A 22,196-nucleotide genomic window follows, 5' to 3' on the forward strand; every position below is an offset into this window, starting at 1 on the left:
GGATGAACAAAATAAGAACAAGCAATTAAAAGATCAAAAATTGAAAAGTAAATGCAATAAAAAATTAATGAAATACAAACACAGTTCAAAAGTACATAGGGTAAGACCTAATGATGAAATGCTCACTAATAAGAAAAATAAATAAAGATAAGTGTTAGAGTTAGAATAATCAAATCAAAATAAAATAAAATTTAAATTTCCAAATCCTTTAAAACTTTGAGAAATAAATCAAGTGAATGCGAAAAATAAAATCGAAATTCTTAAAAAATAAAGCAAAAACATTCAAGGAGTAAAATTTCAAAAAAGTGCTGCCATCTATATGCTTCAGGAACAAAAAATGCAAAATTTCACCGCATAATCTTATTTATCTTACTCTATGTACTTTTGAACTGAGTTTGTATTTCATTAATTTTTCATTGCATTTACTTTTCATTATCGGCCAAATTATTTTAAAGTCTTTAAAATATTTCAAATCAAAACATCATAATTACAGTAATGTAAAGGAATATTATTATTCTCTAATGTAATCTTGAATTTCCCAATAGCTGAAAGAAAATCTGCTTTATTATTACAAATAAATTTAAATCTAATAATTTGACCAATCAAAATATTCTTTAAAATCTTAAAGTAAAGGTTGGAATTAAAATGTTTTTAACTAATAACATTAAACTTAAAATCTCTTCTTTTATTGGATAATCTGACGAAAATGTTTTGGTTATAAATTTTAATATCAAGATCTAAAAAAGTAGTGTCATCTTCATCTGAATTAGTCTTTATTACATTAAGTTCCTTTAATTAAATCAAAATCATTACAATCAAAAATGATTAAATCATTAATAAATTTAAACCCAATTAATGAATCATGTAAAAAATTTTGTTCATAAAAATGTCTTTGATATTTCTCGTTCTCAAAGCCAGGCGACTTTAGACATCATGTTGAGGGGATTTCTTTCCATAGACAAACTATTCTTAACATAGATAAACTAGATAACCGTTATAAAGCCAATTTAAAAATTTTAGCTTTGCCTCCCTCAAATTCATTTTCCTTAACAAAAGAGATTCAATTAACACGATTTTACTAATATAACTTAAGAGTGAGAAATTATGAATCATTTTGTGAGATGTTCCCCCAGAATCAATAACAATTAACTGTCAAAATCAAACTTACACTTTCATCAACAACTAGATGCAAACCATCACCGCCAGCAGGAAATATATACTGTTGCAAAGGAACTGGTCTGTAGTCGGTGTATACAACATGACAGGGCTAGAGAATTAGACAATGTTGAAATTAGGCAGGGGAAAAAATGAGATAGAGCAAAGATAATTTTAGTTAACAGAAAATTAATATTTCCAAAAATAATAATAAAATGAATAAATAAAATAATTTTTATAAGAAACTGACTAAAAGTAACATTTAAAATCACACTTTGTGGCAGAATTTTTTCGAACTATCTGCAACAAAACTCTCTAGCACTAATTTGTTTCTGCAAGTTACTTTTAAAAATAACAAACATGCATGTTACTAATTTAAAACACCAAAAGCACTGTTTACAATATATATACATAAATATATATATAACTTTTTCTTTAATTTGAACAAGTAATAATTTTTTATTCTAGTATTATTTGTGATATCCTCGCAATTTTTTTTGGAAGGGGGGCACACAAATTATTCCCGTCGCATTTTGTAAATAATCATCACAATAAAAAACATAATTAAAATTAATGAAAGCAGTAGTAATTGCCGACAAAAAAGATCGACAAGTAAATAAGGCAAGTTCTCATCTCATATGCTTGCTTCAAGATTGGGTTGTTGTAATAAGTAATAAATATCGTATAAAAAATATTGGATTTAAAAATTATGAAGAAATCAATAGCAATAACTGTCAAAAATTCGGCAGAATTATTTATTTAAAAAGCAAATGCTCAAATACCAGACTCGAATTTTCCATATTGTTTAAAATATATCGGAATGTTTAAGAACCACATGAAAATCAATATCAACACCTGCCAAAAATACAATCGAAACATTACAGGGTGGCCACTCAAAACATATTTCAAATTTCCCTGATTTTTCCAGGTTTTCCAGGTAAAAATCTTAAAATTTCCAGGTTTGTGTTTTTTTCCTTTATTCTTATAAAGTGTAGGATGTGTACAAGAAAAGTGTCTGCATTATAAAATATCTTATTCAAAAAAAAAATTTTTAAACATATCTTGAAAAAAATTTTATTTTTTTAATATTTTTAATGTTTTGGTACAACATTAATTTTTAAAAAATTACGACGCGGAGAAAATAATATGTTTAGCTTGCAGAATATATTGTTTTTATTGAATAATTTTAATTGTTTTTATTGAATTTAATGTGTTACTTTAAGTAGTATTAGCTCAAAGTGTACCTACAAAATGACAAAATCAGAATCACCAATAAAACCTTGGATAAGTATTGTTTAATATATTTTCATTAAGGAAAAAAAAACCGTTTCAGGTGATTATATATCAATAATTTTTAATAATTACAGTGGCTCCCAAAAGTGATCACTCACTTATAACTTATATTGAAATAGGAAATAATAATTCAATAATTAAAATGAATATTTCACAATGGGTATTTGATAATAAGATTTATAATCTATTCTTAGCAAAACTGCACGGAATATTTTAAAAACAAAGCAAAAGTAAATTTTTTAATCAAATAGTAACAAAAATGTCACCCCACGAAAGTCATCGTACATTTAAATGTTTTGGATCTCAGAATTAAAATTATTGTCAATTGCTTTTTTTATTTAATTATTTTTCATTTAATTTTTTATTTCTTTATTAGCAATTTAGTATCAAACCTATAATAGCAAAATTATATTTTAATTTTTGTTGCTAACTCCATAATATTTTATTTTATCTTTTAAAAATGACTTGTGGTCGTAATAAAATAGACCAAATTTGATTATTTGTCTTCATAAGAGGTAAATCAGTGATGAATATGTTAAATTAGTTTATTGTATTCAATTGAACTGTGCAATATGTGATAAAATGCTTAAAAGAAGGACTTCATATCAGAGATTAAAATTATAAATTTTGTGGAAAAATTCATAAATTTGCAATTGAGTGTAAAAATCTAGTTACAAAAAAAAACTAGTTACATGTATTTTCAACCTTTAAAAGCTATTGTAGATGCTAAAGGAAACTCCACTAAATGTTAATTTAACGAAAAATTAGATTTACTAATAGACTGAGTTTTTTCTTTAAAAGTGTATGATGACTTTTGTGGGATAAAGTTTTTGTCACTTTTTGATGGTTGATTCCTTAAAAATAAACTTTTCCTTTGTTTTTAAAATATTTCATATTGTTATTTAAAATATTTCAGTTTTGTTAAGATTAGAACACATTTTTTATCATTAAATATACATTCTGAAACATTCATTTTAATTAATGGATAGTCTTATTTCATTGAAAATCATAAGTGTATCAACACTTTTGTGAATCACTGTAATTACATTTCAATATAAAGCTGTACTGTATACTGCATTATACTGTATTTCATCTTACCAGTGATTTTTATAAAATTCACTGATCATATTTTCCTTACACCAATATCTCAAGTCAAATTTTTAAATAATGGTATTTTGAAATAGCATTTTTATTTTAAGAGATTCAGTATAAAAAAAATAAATGTCAGAAATGTAAAATTGTCTAATTTTTAGTTCTATACTCTATAGAAGAAAAAAAAATAGATAAAATTCCTTAAAATTTATACTTTTTTGATTTTTTTTGTTATTTGAAATTAAAACATTTAAAGAATTCCAATCTAAACACACAGTTTTTTAGCTTAGCATAGTTAATTGTTTTTGTTTGAACAACTGGAATCTTGTACAGTGCAGAACTGAAACACTAAGTTTCGTTTTCCTTCTCCTGACTAAACACATATGAATAAAAAAAATTATATTTTATGTATATACATCATTTAATATGATATGTTTCCTATATATTCCTTAGTCATTGTCAGCTTTTTTAGGTAAAAAGAGGAATAGTTTTGAAATATCTCTAGAATGGAAGTAACATTTACGAACTTTCGATATTTTAATAACTATACAATTCGAATTTTGAATCAAAAAACTAATATTTACCTACAAAACCGTAAAATTTGATATTAATCTATAGTTAGTTCTAAAAAAAAACTTTTTTCAAAATAAAAATATACTATAAAAGGTTAAAATGAAATAGAAAAAATTAGCATTAATGCAAGAATTGTAACAATTTGTCGACAAACATTGCTGTTAGTGATGGGGGAAAATGCGTGATTAGTTGGTTTGCTGAGAATAAATAATTTACAGATTTCTTTGAGTTCAAAAGCTTTCAGAAAAAGAGTGAAACATAAAATCTATCACTATTAAATTATAACCAACTAATTTTTAGAGAATTTAATAAAGTTAAAAATACAAAAACATATTGACTCATTTTGTCAAAATAGAAAAAAATTACCACTCTCAATTGCGAACTATCTTGAAACATTGTGAACAAACCCACGGACAGAATTTAAAAACCGAAGGAAATATCCTAACCCCGTCTTCCACAACCACCATAATCTTTGCCTTTCAAAAATTGCACAGTCCCATAGTCTGCATAGAGATCAAAGGTTTCTACATTTGCTTAGCAACCATGGGAGAATTTTATGTTGTATTCTAGTTTAACAGGGTTATAATGGAGCAAATTTTGATGAAAGCAAAGTAAGTTGATGATATTTTAACTATTTGGAGATACATTTCCGTCTAAAAAATGTGGGTTTAATGGATGAAACAATTTAAATTAAGAAAATTAGCAAATAATTTAATTTAGTGAAATTAAAAAAATATATAGGAAAAAATTTCCAGCCTTTCTTTAAAATTTCCAGGTTTTCCAGGTTTTTATCCATATTTCCCTGATTTTTCCAGGTTTTTTCCAGTATAAAAAAAATTCCCTGATAATTCCAGGTTTTCCAGGTGGGTGGCCACCCTGCATTACATCGATTTATGATACTATTGGTATAAAATGAGTGCGCTCAAAAGTAATTATCTAAATGCATGATTCAAACATTACGCAAATTAGGTAATTTTTTGAAGATCAGGTTGTAAATTTCCGTAGAAAAGAAAAGAAAAAATTTTTACTTTTCAAAAAATAAATCGATTTGCACAGGAATGGGGTTTTGGACATGACATGTGGGTTTTACTGTCTTAAACTGTCCAAAACTTTGAACATTGGTAAAAGGAAAAAATTCTATTTGTGCAACCATTGTACATATAATAATAACATATATCATAAATATTTCATACTTTTTATACAATTTACTTTAACTTGTTAAAGGAAAATAATGTATTTTATATAAGAAAAGATTTATAACTTTTGAAGCTCCATAATTCATTGAACAACAAAAATGAATATCTTATCCCATAAATATGTTTTTAATACTGCAAAATTACGTTCTTGCATAAAAATAAATTAATGTAATATTAAAAATAATAATAAACTTTTTAAATAAAACAAAAACTTGTCTGTCTCTTATTCAAAAATTAACCCTTTATTTTTTCCAATATTTTTTTTTAAATTGTGACATAATTTGAAAAAAAGGGTTTTGGACAGTTTAAGACAAGGGGGTTTTGGACAGGACGGTTTAAACACTGGTTTCAATCGTGGATTAATCCATTCTGTCCTAAATCTTGCCAACTCTGGTTCTGTGACAATGGTGCCGTGTGGCTGCAATTCTGCCAAGGGGAAATTTCAAATAGCTAATTTATTTTAAAACCTAAACGTGTTTTTGTGTCACAAAAGTATATTCTTGAAGCATCTACCAGAAAGTTTCTGTGTCTTTCATCAGTAGCACAAATAGCGAAGCAGAGATGACAACGAACTTAAGTCACACTTATTCAGGGTTTCCAATCTTTCAACAATAAAATTAAGCACTTTTAAGGACTTTTTTTTGAGAAAATTAAGTACTTTTAAGTAAAAGTTAAGGACTTTTAAAATAGTATGATTGTTTATCATCGAATATACACATGACATACAGTGACAGTGCAAATTATTTACCTTACTAAAAAACATCAACAGAAAAAATAATAATAATAATTTGTTATTATAACGTAAACACTGATATAATTGCATTAATTAACAAGGCTGGCCAGAGAAGTACCAGGCAATTTTTGCAAACCCGGGTCAGGTTTTTTAAAAAAAAATTCCTATTGTGAAAAGTTAACGTCATTCAGATTGTAAAAGTTACCGCATGTAACTAATCTGCATTCTATTTTTAATGATCTCATTGAAATTGAATTGTAAAATTAAGTGCAGATATTAAGATTTGCACTTTTTCCATGCATATTTTTTTTAAAAAAAACAGAGTGAATAAAGAATTTTGGCAAAAACATTGAAAAAATTATTTCAACAAGTTTTGATATTTCGCTACCAGACCCGCAAATGTGTTATATTTAATTCTATGATGAACTGTAACAAAAATATATTTTCAGTCAAACCTGTTACTTATAAATTAACTTTACCAATGTGACTAAACATTCGGGCGAAAAACATTAACTAATTTTAAAGCAACCAAAAATTAAAAACGGTATATTAAGTTGCAATATTGACTGAATAAAATGATCATTAAAAAGCACTATCTCAAAAAAAAAAAGCACTCTCTTTTCAATGTGCAGTATTCCCTTGTCCACACTATTCTTTTCTTTTAGAATGCTTCACTCTCCTTATAGAGTATCATTTTAGGCAAAAGGCAGAATATATTAATGAAAGAACCAATATATTAATGCAAGGACGCAATTTTCTTCCCCTTGTCTGTAGTTAGCCCCCCCCCCCCCAGACACACACACAAATTAATTTTTGTCTATCCAAAATGCTTTACCTTCGATGCATGGTCTAATTCTAAGTAATAAAAGAACAAGATTCTGTTTTAAAAAATTTAACTGAATAATTGTTTCTCTCAACCATAGAGAGGCTAAAAAATTACGGACTTTTAAAAACCTTGAACCAAAGTTAAGTTTAAGGACCCTTATTTTACAAAATAAAAATTAAGCAGTTTTTAAGGCCTTTTAAGGGGACACTTCAGGTTCAAAATGATTTTTTTTAAATATCAACCAATTTTAATGAAAATTTCATAGATTGTGAATAAAGCATTTAGAAAGATATTCCCAAAATTTGAAGCAAAAATATTAATTTGTTGAAAAGTTATAATTTTTTTAATAATTTATCCGCAAGTTAAATTACTAAATGTTCCAATATTTCAAAATGTTTCCTGCGCATGAGTTTTTATCGTAGCTGTATGAAACTCATTTATATTACAGTTTGAATAAGTATAAATAAAATTGGATATGTTTGAACAACTTAGCACTTAATTTTAAACAAATAAAAAATCAAAATATCATAGTCTTTATATAATTTTTAAAAATTGAAATTTAAATAACAATTTAAAGTAATTTAAAAAATATTCAGTGAGTATTCAGCTTTTATTTATATCACATTGGTTACGGAACATTAGACCAATCATATATATGAGAAAAAAATAAAGATTTATTCAAAACTCATGCGCAAGGAACTTTTCGAAGTTTGAATATTATCGTAAAAAACAACATTGAGAAAAAACAGTTTAACTATAAAAACAGACAGTTTACATAACCTTGTTTACAAATCTTGAAATGCTTATAACTTTGCAAAAAATGAATGAAATTGAAAAATTTTTCTTTTAAATTGTAGCTAGATATAAGTATTATTTTTTGAAACAAAAATTGAAAAAAGTATAATTTGGTCGATTTTTGGGTTTTCCATCGTGAAGTGTCCCCTTAAGGACCGTGGGAACCCTGTTATTGAGATAAAGTCAAAGAGTAGCACCATTAAAATTCAAAATAAAAGTTTGAAAATTAATGGTTTCCAAACTTTTAAAAAATATGTTGCGGCAGTAAGATCATTTTCTGTAAAAAATATTTTTGCTTCTCTGGAAACTTTACCAAGATAAATAGAAAGATAGGTGTTTCGTTCTTCCTGATTTTATTGTATTCATTACATTCCAAGGTGCCTAGCCAAATCTCTCAGCAAAATACAAGCACTATCAAAGTACTTTTTAAGAACTCAAAAAATATTATTAAGCACTATATACATGAATAAAATGCAAAATAATTTTCAGAGACATTACATGATCATGATAAAATAACTAGTTTCTGACAAAGAACTCTTTTTCTTGATTATATTAGCCGTAATAAAATGATCAAAAGATTTTTTTGTTCGATATCAGAGGGGGGAAATTGAAGTCTGAAATTGAGAATATCTTGCAAAATGCAGCAAAGTTGCACATGAGAGTGCAATAAAGTCCCTAAACCCAGCTCAGATGAGGCACATGCGGACTTGCAAGTATTTCATCAAACATGTAAAATGATTGGAGTTTTCATAAGCCAAAATAGATTGTGGTTAAATGAATTGTGAAAACGTTGAATAGAACAATGTGAAAACCATGCTTTTGCATAATACGTGACGAAAATCCACATAGTAAAGAAAAAAATTCTTATTTTCGAAAAAGGAAAATTAAGTTCTTTTTAAAAACAACCCATGAAAAAAAGCCTTTTTAATGTCTTTTAAAAATGAAAATCGAAAATAATCGCCTTTAAGCACCTTTTAAAAATGATAAGCATCATGCATTCACTTTGACAGCTAAAAGCCCATTTCATTACAATTGTAATTTGTAATAAATATTTACATTGTTCTCTTGTTTAGAATGTTCTACAATTTAACTTAAGAAAACTAAAATATTACAGGAACATTTTAGAAACATGATATTTTAAAGAGCAATGATATAAACACCTGATGATGCAAATAGCAAATCCATTCAGCAAACTGCCTTGCATTGGGAATTGTAGCAGAGAGAAACACATAATGAACACTGTCAGGTAATAATATAATTGTTTCTTCCCAAACTACACCTCGTTCTGCAAACAAACAAAAATATTAACATCAATAAAATTCAATGTTTTGCAATAACGTAAAAGCTTAAGGTAATGAAGAAAGAAACAAAACAATATAAAAAAATTAAAAGTCAATTCCTACTGAGGTGTACAAAGAAAACTTTTATTTTAGTTACTTTTTATTAAATAATTACAATATTTTCTCCCATATAAAACTAAAATTAATACATTAAATTTAATGAATGAATTAATATTTTTAAAAAACTGTATTAACATCAAATCAAGTTAGACCACTACAAGTTTTAAAAAATGTATTTGAACTTGAGTGGCTGAATAAAAAGTATTTTATTTAACGATTGAACATTTGAACAAGATAATAGGAAGAGTGTGAACTAATTATAGGAATTGAAGAAGGGCACGTGGTATCAGACAACTATAAAAGTATAAATTGGGTGGCGTGGACCATACGTGCAACCACGTAATGTTCTTCATTTAATTTATCTGACACAGCAAATATAAAATAATTAAATATTTAAATGTGAGCAATAAACTATTTTTTTTTGTTCAAATAGTTAACAATTATCACTGATGTTATTATGATCACGTCATAATAAGTTACAAATTTTCACTGACGTTATTTTTAAAATAAGTGTGGCTTATAGTAAAATTGACAAATTTTCACTGACGCTATTTTTAAAATAAGTGTGGCTTATAGTAAAATTTAAAACAATGACTAATACTTAACCCATCAGAAAATTCCAATTCGTTTTTCACTCATCCCTTTTTAATGAATAAATTATTATTTCGAAGAAACTGTATTAACTTGAGTATGCAATTTTTAAAATAATTTATTTGAACAAAATACAGCGAGAGTGTGAAACTAATAGTAGGAATTGAAAGAAATACTTCAGTTGTTTATACTTTTAAAATAATTGTACCAAAATAATGAAGTTCTTCTCATAAAAATGTAAAATCTACAATATAATGTGTGGAACGCAAGTAGCAGACATTTATGAACAGCTGAACTTCAGTGCTCAATGGATTAATCAATGATGTTGCTAATCAATCAATGTTACTAAATGGATTTGCTCACTCCAATCAAATAGTAAAATACTATCACAGGGTGCATAACCACATTTTTCAACATAAAATAAGCACCTTTTAAACATGCAAAAAATATTTTTAATCACTTTCCAAAAAAATCATAATGAGGATCTAAGCTAGATGTCGCCAAAGTGGTCTATATAGAGCCCCAGGGGTCTATTTAACAAAAGCGGGGGTCGATCTGAGACAGGAGGGCGAATGGGGGTCGATCCGAATCAGAAGGGTCGGGGAAAAAAACATTTCTCAATACGCAAATCACACATACCTAATTAAGTATGTAAAATTTGAGATTTTTTTTTATAATTGACTCAATATCAGTTTCTTTATAAAACAAGAATTAATAAACGTATATTTACTGGGGTGAAACAAGTATTTACGTACCAACGCGCAGTGGCACAAACTCAGCGCAGTTTATAAGTCATATCCATATGTGCACTTGTCACGTGTGACGAGCATTGACGTTACAAATGCAAATATCATACGCACTTTCAGCTATCTTTGCAAACTGTGTTGAATATTTGCAGTGTCATTATTAAAACTTTTATAGTTTTGGAAAATTAGTTATTGTTTCGATAAAACCATTCGTTTAGTTTAGATATCAATTTTAATTATCAATGCACAAAAAAGAAGGTAAGCATTAATAATATGGATTAGTACAGCCCGCGACAAAACTATAGCACACTTTGTATTTTTTTACGAAGATTACAAAATTGACCAATTTTGAGGAAAATTAAAATTGACCAATTTTAAGCCCAATATAGCGAACCTTGCAAAAAAGCACCAGGCACACCCATCTTATTGATCAAGAAGCAGTAAACCTTTAGTTACTTATTATATCTACTTATGCATAATTACTTATTATTTAATAATAAGGTATTTAAATTTCAATATTAATATATTTTTCATAAAACTATTGTTACACAATGTACTATTACTTTAATAAATGTTTAAAATCATAAAATAAATGTGCAAACACAGTATCTAATAGAGTTTTATTTTAATTAACAGAAAATTACTTTTATGGGGGTCGATGGAGATTTCGAAAAATTATGTAGGGGTCGATGATCAAAAAAGTTTGGCGACCCCTGATCTAAGCAGTAATAAAAATTATTTTTTCTTTCGTTTAAAGTTCGCAATTTATAAACATGAAATCAATAAAATTAAAAAACATTTTAAAAAACCTTACATAATCATGATTAAAAGAAAAAAATAGTTTCTGATAAATATTGCAGAGAAAATTATGAAAATCAATTTTTTAAGTTAGAACGACACGCAATCCACACGGCAAAGAAAATCTCTTTCAAAAAGATTACTAAGCACTTTTTACAAACCCCAAATAAAAATAAAAGCTCCTTTAAGGGGTTTTAAAAAATCTAAATCAAAAATAAGCACCTTTAAGCCCTTTTTAAAAACGCTATGCATACTGTATCATTTTAAATATTTTATTGAGATAATTTGTTTAAATTACATAAGAAAAAGAATTCATGATACTTTCGGGATAAATAGTTGAAATTGCAACTTAAATACCTGCAATAATTTTTTAACCCCTTAACGATCGGTTAACTTTCAAGAAAACTGTCATAAAAGTATCTATTTTACCAAATACACATATTTGATTAGTGCTAGTATCTAGTTTAAAATAAACTAACTATTTACAATTACCTTAACAATATCCGGGTACTGCTATATCGTCTGTAAAATGAGAAATAAAATGTTTTCCGGGCAAAAGAAATGAAATAGTTTTATTCTTATGGGAGCATTACTACTGAACACTCCAGCCCGTCAATATCACGGGAGCGAGAAATAGCGAGCGAAAACTCACCCCATCATTTTCACGGGAGCGAGAAGGAAGGGGTTAATGAAAATTAGTTGGCCCAGCAGCCAAAGAATATGCTTAAAATGAAAATAATTCATCACTATTGTATTGTAATAATTTTGTATTGTAATTATTTAATAAAAAGTAACTAAAATAACATTTTTCTTTTTTAACCTAAGTAGAAATTTATTTTTTTTTAAAAAGTTTCCATAACTTGTTTTAGGTGATTTTTTTTTTAATTCCCTATATTTTAAAGTTTTTCCCTGTGATTTGGCAAGCCTTAAAGCATGTGGAGAGCCAGAATTAAGTAGGTGTGTTGTGATACCATGCTATGATACAATTTCAAATCTAGTATTGTGATATTATATTACCTTTGTCTCTCATATAATGAATTTCATCAAATATAACCCAGCCTACTTCTCGCATCACTTCCGAGCCGCGATACAGCATACTTCTTAAAATCTAGAAAAAGAGAAGAAGTTCCTCAGAAGGGAGTCACTCATTACTACAGAGGGAAATAAGTACATGGTATCTGCTAAATTTTAGATTTTCTAATCCACGAATTTTCATGACTAATTCCAAGAATTTTTCATGACTTAATGAAGTTACTAATTTCTCCGACAAAAACACAGCAATAAATTAAAAAAAGCATTACAATTTAACATTCATTTAAAAGATAGGTGTAACCAAAACTGTTTTACTCTGCACATTCATATTTTTAGATTTTAAATTTAAAAGAACAGAGTAAAAGAAAGAGTTGAAGCAATAAAATAGCTGGAAAAAAATACAAAAGCTAAGAAACAAAAGAAAAACTTTTTTTTCTGCAGAATTAAATTTTAAAGATACTTTTCTTGCTCATCCAAAAGGAAAGGAATACTAGTAATTTTTCTGTTCTCATTTCAGAAAAAGAAAATTCACCAATAAATGGCTTACAACTAGAATTTTAAATTGATAAAATAATAAAAAAATAAATAAATAAAAATCCTGAAATCACAGATGTTTAAAAGATAATTCGCTCTAGAAATGATGTTCTTTTTTCATTTTTTGAAAGAACACCCTAATTTTTAAAGAACATGATAAAAACATTTTATATTTCAATAAAATATGACTATGAGTAGGGATTTTGTAACTAATTCAGATATTCGGAACATTGGAACACTGTGAAATTGGAAAAGGAGGCAAATTTTATTTAAAAAATTCGATTTTTCAGCAACCTAAATCCATGATTTTTTAAAAAACACAGTTAAAATTATGACATTTTATGACAAATTTTGTTCAGTATCGAAATCCATGACTTTCTATGATTTTTCATGACTTTGCAGGTGCGCAGATAACCTGTAAGTAAGAAACCATTCTATATACGTACTTCTGTGGTCATAATTAAACAACTGGCCGAAGGGTTGATGGTAGCGTCCCCAGTCAGTAATCCTACGTCTTTAAACTCTTCAAAAAATTCTCTATACTTCTGATTACTTAGAGCTTTGATGGGAGTCGTATAAATCACCCTTTGTTTGTTTTTTAGAGATGTGGCTATGGCATACCTGAGAATATTAAACAAATATTAGGGGGGGTTCAGCGATACATAGTATGACACCTTTTAAAATATTTGGACTTATGGAAGAATTTCATTTTTATATTTTAACACACCTGACAACATTGGAAAAATAAAATAATGGGATTTTATTAGCAACATTTTTTATGCAACGAGTAAAGTTTTGAAACATCATACATTAGTACTTAATCCAAAGAAGTTTACACCATCTGTTGAGGAATAAGAGAAGTATTTTTGCAAACAGCTAATATTTTAATGCTCCCAAAAAAATTTCTTTAATTTCTTCAACAAATTCAGATAAATTTGAGAATATATAGGTATACAGGAGATAGTTGTAAAATACAGGACTCTTTGTTAAAAAACAGGGGACTTGGCAGGCATGCAAGAGGTGCGCAAGCCCCACAAACTACAATAAGTTAGCATGGTAGCTCAGAGGATAGAGCACTTGCTTAATGAGGTGAATCAGGTTTGAATCCCTGTGATGGTTGGTCGATTCAAATTCCACAACTCTAGCTCAAAACAATAATGCAGTACAAAGTTCCATATCCAGAATAAAACAACATTAATCACATATTATGCTGTAATAAAACTTTATTTTACTACCCACACCCTATAAATTAATAATGAAGTAAATCATTATTTAATAATCAGAAATTAATATATTTAATTAAAATATTTCAATATCTTTACAAGGCAACTAAACATTTAAAAGAATTATTTGCAAAAGATCCTTCAATTCATTATTCAAAAAATTACAAATATTAAATTTCTAATTGAATTAAAATAATTTTAAATAAACTCTACACAGTAATTGATTCCAATTTTTGAAATAACTCATCTCCAACACACAATATTTAATTTCTTTTTTAATTCATTAGTAGATCCCTTCATTAGAGAACTCCAAATCTCTTCTTCCTCTTTGTCAGAGCAACAGCCCCTTGCAGGCCTTGGCTGCCTCCTATCTATAGCAACTCCTTCTCCAATTCTCACGATTAGAAAATTAACATTTAACACTCTTAACTATTCTAAATCATTAGGTAGAGCAAATGAGATATAGTTTGTCTAAAGTAAGAACTCCCCTAGCCATTTGGCTGAACCTGTGTCGGTGACTATGGTAACAAGTTACAACTACTTCAAGTAGGGGTAAGGGATCATTGTATGGGACAGGTCCTGGCTCAGGTAAGCAAGAGAAAGGGAATTTCTTTTTCGGTCTATTGTGTTAATCTTACAGTGAAAAGGAGCTACATTCCCTGAAATGTGCCATTCATGTTTCGATAGCAGTAGATGGCCTTAGACTTTGAAGCGAGGGGAGTTTTTACCATAGACAAACTGTAACTTCAATCTCTTTAATACAGTTCAACAAATCAAACTCTTGCAACTTGAGAACCTTTAATTAAATACTTTGATTAAAATTAAACAGGGTTTCCACTAAATTTTAGAGAAAAAAAAAATCCTGACTTTTCCAGGTATACCAGGTAAATTTCAATAAAAATTGAGAGCTTATTTTCATCAGAAAACTTTGATTCTTTTATTCGTAATGTGGAGTATTAGATTTCCTGTGTAAAAAAATATTATTAAATGAGGAAGGGAACATTTCAGTTTGACTAAAATGCGACTTTTTTACAACAAATAATTGTAATAGACGTTAGAATTATTTAACTCAAATCTCAATACCTGATTACTGTTACAGACAATTTTCAGACTGGTTATTTTCCAAGAATAATATATGAATATTCCAGGTTTTTGCAAGGAAAAAAAAAATTTCAATTTTCCCAGACTGTTCCCTGATTTTTTGAGTTAAAATAAAATTCCTTGACAATTCCAGGTTTTCCCTGACCCCTGGGAACCCTGATTAAATCAAAGAAGAAAAAACGGTATATAGTATGCCTTCTAAAATACCCAAAGAGAAATTTACATAAAATCAGATTAGCGAAAAACTAATAGTATGCAATTTCAAGCTGGACTGAATCTATTGCTGTCAACAAAAAAAATAAGGATTAGAATTGTTTTTACAAAAGATACTAACTCAGCTACAACTGTTTTGCCCGCAGATGTATGAGCAGATACAAGAACAGACTGATTATTCTCCAAACAAAGGATGGCTTCTTTTTGAAAAGGATCTAGCAGAAAGGGATAGTTGCGAGACGGGGGATTCTGACTTTGTCGCAGTGGCATGTAATCTGAGTCGGGAGGAACAGCAACCTAAAATAAACAAAGAAATACTGATCAGTATAATAAAATATCAGAATTGGAAAAAAAATTGGAAGTTTTTTTCTTTATAATTATTTAAATCTGATGTATTATATTGAACCAGGACTTTTTTATTCCTACTAATCAGGGTTGGGTATTTGCCGTCAAAAACTGGTTTTTTACATGACAGTGGTAAAAACCGAGTTTTTACCGGTAAAAACTGTCAAAAACCAACTGTTTTCTTTAATTTATAGCATATAGCGGACAATATATTATTTTCACTTAATTGCCTTTATAAATGAATGTTGTAAACAATTGCTATTGATTTTGCAACTATATACATGTATTCTTATAGAAGGATATACATTCATACAGAAATATTGTAATATACTTATTGAAAATAGTGATACTTAACTTTTATCATTATAGCTTGATTTGCAAAGGATTAAAAATTTTGCACTTCTTAATTGTTAGAAATAAACAAACAAATAAAAAAGCTTGGAACTATTAATAAATTCAAGAACTAAAGAGAAGAATTTAAAATTTGGCATTTCTTAAATATTAGAAATAAGCTAAACAAAACTTTCAAAACTTGTAACTACTAACAAACTAAGTCAGGAATGACTTGACGTTCGTCAGTAATGTAATATGCCAAACAAAATTATGCTTGGAAATGTTGAAAATTTTGTTTAGTATCCTAATATTTTACTTCAAATAGTATGATTTGATACAATCATGTTGGGAAAATGCAAAAAACTGTTTTTAAATATCTTTTAGCAACTTTTTTTCTAATTTTATTGCCCAAAAATGAATTAATTTTAAATCATAAGCAGTTAAACTAAAATTAAAATACAGTTTTCTCAAAACTACGGCTTTTTTGACAGTTTTTGAAATTTTTGACAGCGGGGTTTTTGACATGACGGTAAAAACCATAGTAAACCGGTAAAAACCGTCATGTGTCAAAAACTTGCCAACCCTGCTACTAATTAGGACTTAGTTATTTTTATTTATTATACAGTCAGACCTCTATTTAACGTAGTCGCTACATCCTGATAAGTTCTTTATGTCAGGGGTGATGGTGAGCCCAACTCAAAAATCCCGAAAATTTCTTGAGCAAAATCATTAATGACGCATTTCCAAAAATTAATGTCTTTTATAAATTTGAATCATTGATATTTTTAAAATATGAAATTCATATATGCAGCATAATTTAAAGGAATAATTATGTATAGGTTTACTTTTATCACTAATCACATTTAATATTCCGCCAAAAAAAATATTTACAGATGAAAGAGAGGACAAGTATAAATTCTAGCTCTAATATTTCTAAATAAAATTGACAAGAATTTTTATACATAAATGTAACGGTTTTACTTGCATTTTTCCATTACGATGTAATCTCAGTAATTTTAACTCTTTTTGTGTTCGATTTTAATACATTGTGTTTTTATTGTGTTTGATTTTACTACTATGGTCTTTGGTTAAAAAATGTGATTTTACTACTATGGTTAAAAAATGTCTTTTGACTGTCTGTTTGCCCCTTTGGGTGTTTATGTAACTTTTTTTTCTAATTATTGTACAATTTCTGTTTGACGTAAACCCTACACAAATAGGGTGGGTCGTGTCAATATTCAATATACATAAATGTAATCTACGATTTCTTGAAACTTCTGGACCTTGGATTTCTGGATCGCGGTTAGCGAAAAATCCGGATTTTTTCCGGAGTACAATCATCTTTGTCATATGAATAATTCACTAAATAGAAAATTACCTTTTGAAAGACTTAAAAAACACAAAACAGGTTTTAAATTCATAAACAATAGACATAATTAAAATAGCAATTGATGCACTTTTATCTTGAAAACTAGTATCTTATTTTATAAATTTTAACCATGAAAGAAATCTGCATGGAAAGCAAGAATAGAGCAAAACATTATCTAGTACAAGATAGATACATTTTCAGCTAAAAAAAAAACTAAATTTTCATATAAAATTATAGCTGCATTTATCATAAATAATTTTAAACATACAATACCACATGCGTTCTTGTGTTTAATTACAACTGATAAAATCTGTTCATTTTGCATAAGTTTTTCATTTGAAATGCAAACAAAAAGAGAAAGAGATTTTATTGGTTTCTCTAAAAGTTTAACGGCTTCGAAAATCAATTCAAGGTCATTTTAGTCATAAAATACGTTAACAAGTTTGAAAGGTTCCGGATTATTTTAGGAAATAGGATCTGGAAGAAAAGTTTGTTAAATACAAAGCTCACTTTGACATTTGGAAGTTATTTTATGAAGAAATTTCCAAAATGTTCTTAGTTCTTCGAAGAAGAAAAATCGCAAAATAGATAAATTCACAAAATGGCTATTCTTTACATAGAACTCCAACTATATTTAGTTATTTTAAGTTGAATTAATAAATGGATATCAAACTACTGGCTGCCAACAGGCTAAGACTCCTAAAATAGTTACTTCGGAACATTAAACATGAGAACATGATCAGATACATTCAGAACATGAAAACATTAAATTAATATAAATAAGCGATTTAATTATATTTAAAGTATTCTTCTAACTATTAATTGTTTTAATTTTTTTTTAATTAAACATTTTCAAAAATTTTTCATAATTAATTCATATGATATAACCATTTTTCTCATTAATAAATAATTCTGATAATTAATTTATACAAGAATTATTCTTAGCTACATTTTATTTGTTTCAAATATTTTTTTTTTCTTCTAAAGTAAGACTTTTAAAATAATGCATGAATTTTAATGTTTACATAAAATGCTGAATTTTGTACCTAAGTACTGAAATAGTGGCATAACAAGAATATTTAATTATACTTGCTTTTAGACCATAACTAATTAATAAAAAGAAATCCAATTTTCCCTGACCAAAAATTAATATTTTCATATTGGTCTTTAAGAAAATAATTTCAGAACAGTTCATGTTTTCCTTTATATTTGTAACATTATGAGTTAAGTAACTACTTTACTTATCATTTCATATGTTACAGTATTAAGGTGACTATTTTTATTGACAATTAATTAAATATGTTGGCATAATATTGTATTAATTCATAGATTCATAAGAGAAAAAATTTCTCATGATTTTTAAAATCATTTTATACATAAAAGTATAATTCATGGAGCTACTTTCACAGCCTTTATATTGTATATTTTAATGTAAAAATGAAAAAAAATAATAATTTTTTTTAATGAGTAAAAAAATAACTAATTTTTTTCATACAAATTTTTGCAACATTTTTACTCTTACTTACTCTTAATTACTTCTTCTACTATCTTCTATCTATACATATTCTTACTATCTTCTTTTACTCTTAATTACTTTTTCCATTATTCTTAATTGCATCTTTTAAATAGTTTACTTTAGAATAAATCTGCATAACAAATTCTGTTAATTGAGCTGCCATCTGTCTATGGCATAAAGAACCATAATTCGGAATAAAGTGAGAGTATTGTTGAATTAAAAGTCCATCAATTAGAGAATTAAAAAGAAATAATTGGGACTTCAACAAAAGGTATTGCCAGGAAATGCTTCAGGTAGCATAAAAATAGTAACAATTATCTTAGAATGAGAGAATAGTTTATATTTTGTAAGAGGACAATTTTTTCACCTGACTAGCCTTAACTACTAAGTTTTTAAAAAAAATTAAAATAGCAATGAAACTATGATATTACCTCATGTAGACATGCTTCAACAGTTTCCACAACATGAATTTGAATTCTAGAAAATTCATCTAGGCTGAAAAGTAAAATTTTAAGCTGTTAGAGATAAATGTAAATTCAGATCAAAATAATAATTACACACATGGAATTTCGAAAAGAGGGTGCATGGCCAAATTTTTCAACGAAAAATAAGCACTTTTAAAGCACTAAAAAAATATTTTTAACCACTATATAGATTAACAAAATGAAAAATGATTTTTAAAAACTTTACATGATCATGATAAAATACCTAGTTTCTGACAAAGAACTCTTTTTCTTGATTATATTAGCCACCATAAAAAGATTGAGAGATTATTCGGTTCAATTTCAGAGGGTGGAAAATGAAGCATGAAATTGAGAATATCTTGCAAAATGCAGCAGAGTTGCACATTATAGTGCAACAGTCTCACCTAACTCAGCTCGGTAGATGGACACACATAAGCATTTCATCAGACATGTAACAAGATTGGCTGGATCATACGTTACATACCGACAAGCGCGCCAAAATGGATTGTGGTTGAATGAATTGAGAACCACTCTTTTGCATAAAACATGGTAAAAATGAAAATAGACATCGTAAAGAAATAAATCTAATGCTACAAAGGGAAAATTAAGCACTTTTTAAAAACACCTCATGAAAAAAACGCCTTTAAGGGCTTTTAAAAAACAAAAATCGAAAATAAGCACTTTTTAAAAGAGCTATGCACATTGTTATTTTAATCAATTTAATAAATTTAAAATTGGGAGAAGTACAGAATTCAAGATAGTTAAGCATACATGAAATGGTAATAAGTTAAAGCATACTTCATACTTAATAGTGTCTAGAATATTATTTGTCTTCAGTTTTTTTGTCTCAACATTGGATTCTTCTTCGTGTATCCTTTTGCCTTCAGCTATTTCTTTCAAAAAGTCACAAACACTACAAACAAATAAATAGTATTAACAGAACATAATTTATGACAAACATTTATTTTATAATAAACTTTTAATATATATATATATTGATCTTCTTGGAGCTTTTTTCCCCTAACACTAAGGGCCATTTTATTTCAATATAATTACCCCCCAGAGTTGGCAAGGTTTAGGAGAGAATGATTTAATCCACGGTTTAAACCGTTCTGTCCAAAACCCTTTAATTAAAATTATGTCACAATTTTTAAAAAAAATATTGTGAAAAATAACACGGTTGGCAAGGTTTAGGACAGGATGGATTAATCCACAGTTTAAACCATCCTGTCCAAAACCCTTCTACTCTAATTATGTCACTATTTTGTCTGAACAATATTTAAAAGGTAAAATAAACAAAGAACTAATAACATTTGATTATTAAATCTACTAGAGAATATTTGTTTTTATAAGTATAATGCTTTATTAATATTGTTTGACTCTTCAATTTAAACATTAAACAAAGGAAGATTAATCAGTAATCAAGTTCAATTGGTCCTCTTAACATTCGATGGCACATAACTAATTTAGCTGCTCACACCAAAACAGTATCTAAGTTTTGAGTGAATTACTCCAAAATTTGAAAACATCCTTTCAATTGATGCTGAGCTTGCTGGGCATGAGAGTAGAAGAGTGATGAATTTAACAATGTCTTTGGAATATTCCCCAAATGATATTGATTTTTCAATAGTCGTCCATCATGTCACTGGTTTAATGGTTGTCCCAGCTTCTGTGAAGTAAGTTTTCGGAAATGGTTTCGCTTCAGCTTCCAAGGCAATCAAAAGAGAAATGCACTCAGGAAATTTGTCAATTAAATATGATCAAGCACTTTCTTTTTGCACATTAGACAAGCCTTCAACTTTATACTTAGGGTTTAATAAATAGGCCAAGTAATGAAATACTTGCATTGCTTGAGTAAATTTTAATACTTGCAATTCTTTTAACATAGTGGTGATACATAACCAGTGTCCGTAACCGAAACTGATGTCCTTCAAAACTATTAATACATTTTTCAGTTATTTCGTATTTCCAATTTAAACTAATATGTTTATATTTAAAAACAATTCTTTTTTTTTTTTAAATAGATGTCTTTTTTATTATCCTGTGTTGCAGAAATTATAAAAAAAAAATCTTTAAAATATTGTGAAAAATAAAAGGTTAATTTTTAAACAAATGTATTTTTTTTAAAAATTTATTATTTTTAATATTGCATTATTTATCCTAATGCAAAAACATAATTTATCAGTATTAAAAGCATATTTATATTTAAAGGATAAGGTATTTACTTTTGTTGTTCAATGCATTGTGAAGCTTCAAAAATTCTGAACCTTTATTATATTATATATTATATTATTTTCCTTTAATAAGTTAAAGTAAATTGTATAAAAAATATCAAATATTTATTGATACAGGTAATTATAATGTGTAAATTGGTCACACATATAGAATTTTTACCTTTTACCAAAGTTCAAGGTTTTGGACACTTTAAGACAGTTTAGGACAGTAAAACCTACATGTCTTGTCCAAAACCCCAACCCTGAAATAAAAGGTTAATTCTTGAACAAGAAATGAAGGAAAGTTTTTGTTCTATTAAAAAAGTTTATTATTATTTATTTATCTTTATGCAAAAAAATAATTTATCAGTATTAAAAGCATATTTTTTCATATTTAAAGGATTAGGTATTCACTTTTGTTGTTCTGTTTGTGCTTCAAAGGTTATAAGCCTTTAAATTATTTTCTCAAGCAAATTGTATAACAAGTATCAAATATTTATTAATCTGTGTAATTATTATGAGTACAATGTAGAATTTTTCCCTATTACCAATGTTTAAGACAATTTAGTACAGTTTTAGTTAGTTCAATTCAGGACAATTTATGACAATGAAACCCATTTGTCCTATCCAAAACAAGTTTTGGACTTACAAAACG

At 27.4% G+C, this 22,196-nt stretch overlaps 1 protein-coding gene across 2 annotated transcripts in view; it reads right to left on the minus strand.

Annotated features, from left to right (window-relative positions):
* Mtr4 (exosome RNA helicase Mtr4) overlaps positions 1–22,196 on the minus strand; it is a 70,645-nt gene that overhangs the window by 45,502 nt on the left and 2,947 nt on the right. The window contains exons 2-8 of one of the 2 annotated variants that reach the window (XM_087158598.1): positions 20,134–20,241; positions 19,296–19,359; positions 15,423–15,598; positions 13,211–13,385; positions 12,216–12,306; positions 8,824–8,948; positions 1,169–1,267 (exon numbers count right to left, since the gene is read on the minus strand). In XM_087158598.1, coding sequence (XP_087014724.1) covers positions 1,169–1,267; positions 8,824–8,948; positions 12,216–12,306; positions 13,211–13,385; positions 15,423–15,598; positions 19,296–19,359; positions 20,134–20,241 — 838 coding nt within the window. Of the gene's footprint in view, positions 1–1,168; positions 1,268–8,823; positions 8,949–12,215; positions 12,307–13,210; positions 13,386–15,422; positions 15,599–19,295; positions 19,360–20,126; positions 20,242–22,196 lie in introns of both variants that reach the window. The other variant, XM_087158599.1, reaches the window with a different exon arrangement.

This window comes from Parasteatoda tepidariorum, chromosome 3 (assembly GCF_982258835.1).
Source record: "Parasteatoda tepidariorum strain Cologne lab strain chromosome 3, Ptep-v5.0, whole genome shotgun sequence".
NCBI lineage: Eukaryota > Metazoa > Arthropoda > Arachnida > Araneae > Theridiidae > Parasteatoda > Parasteatoda tepidariorum.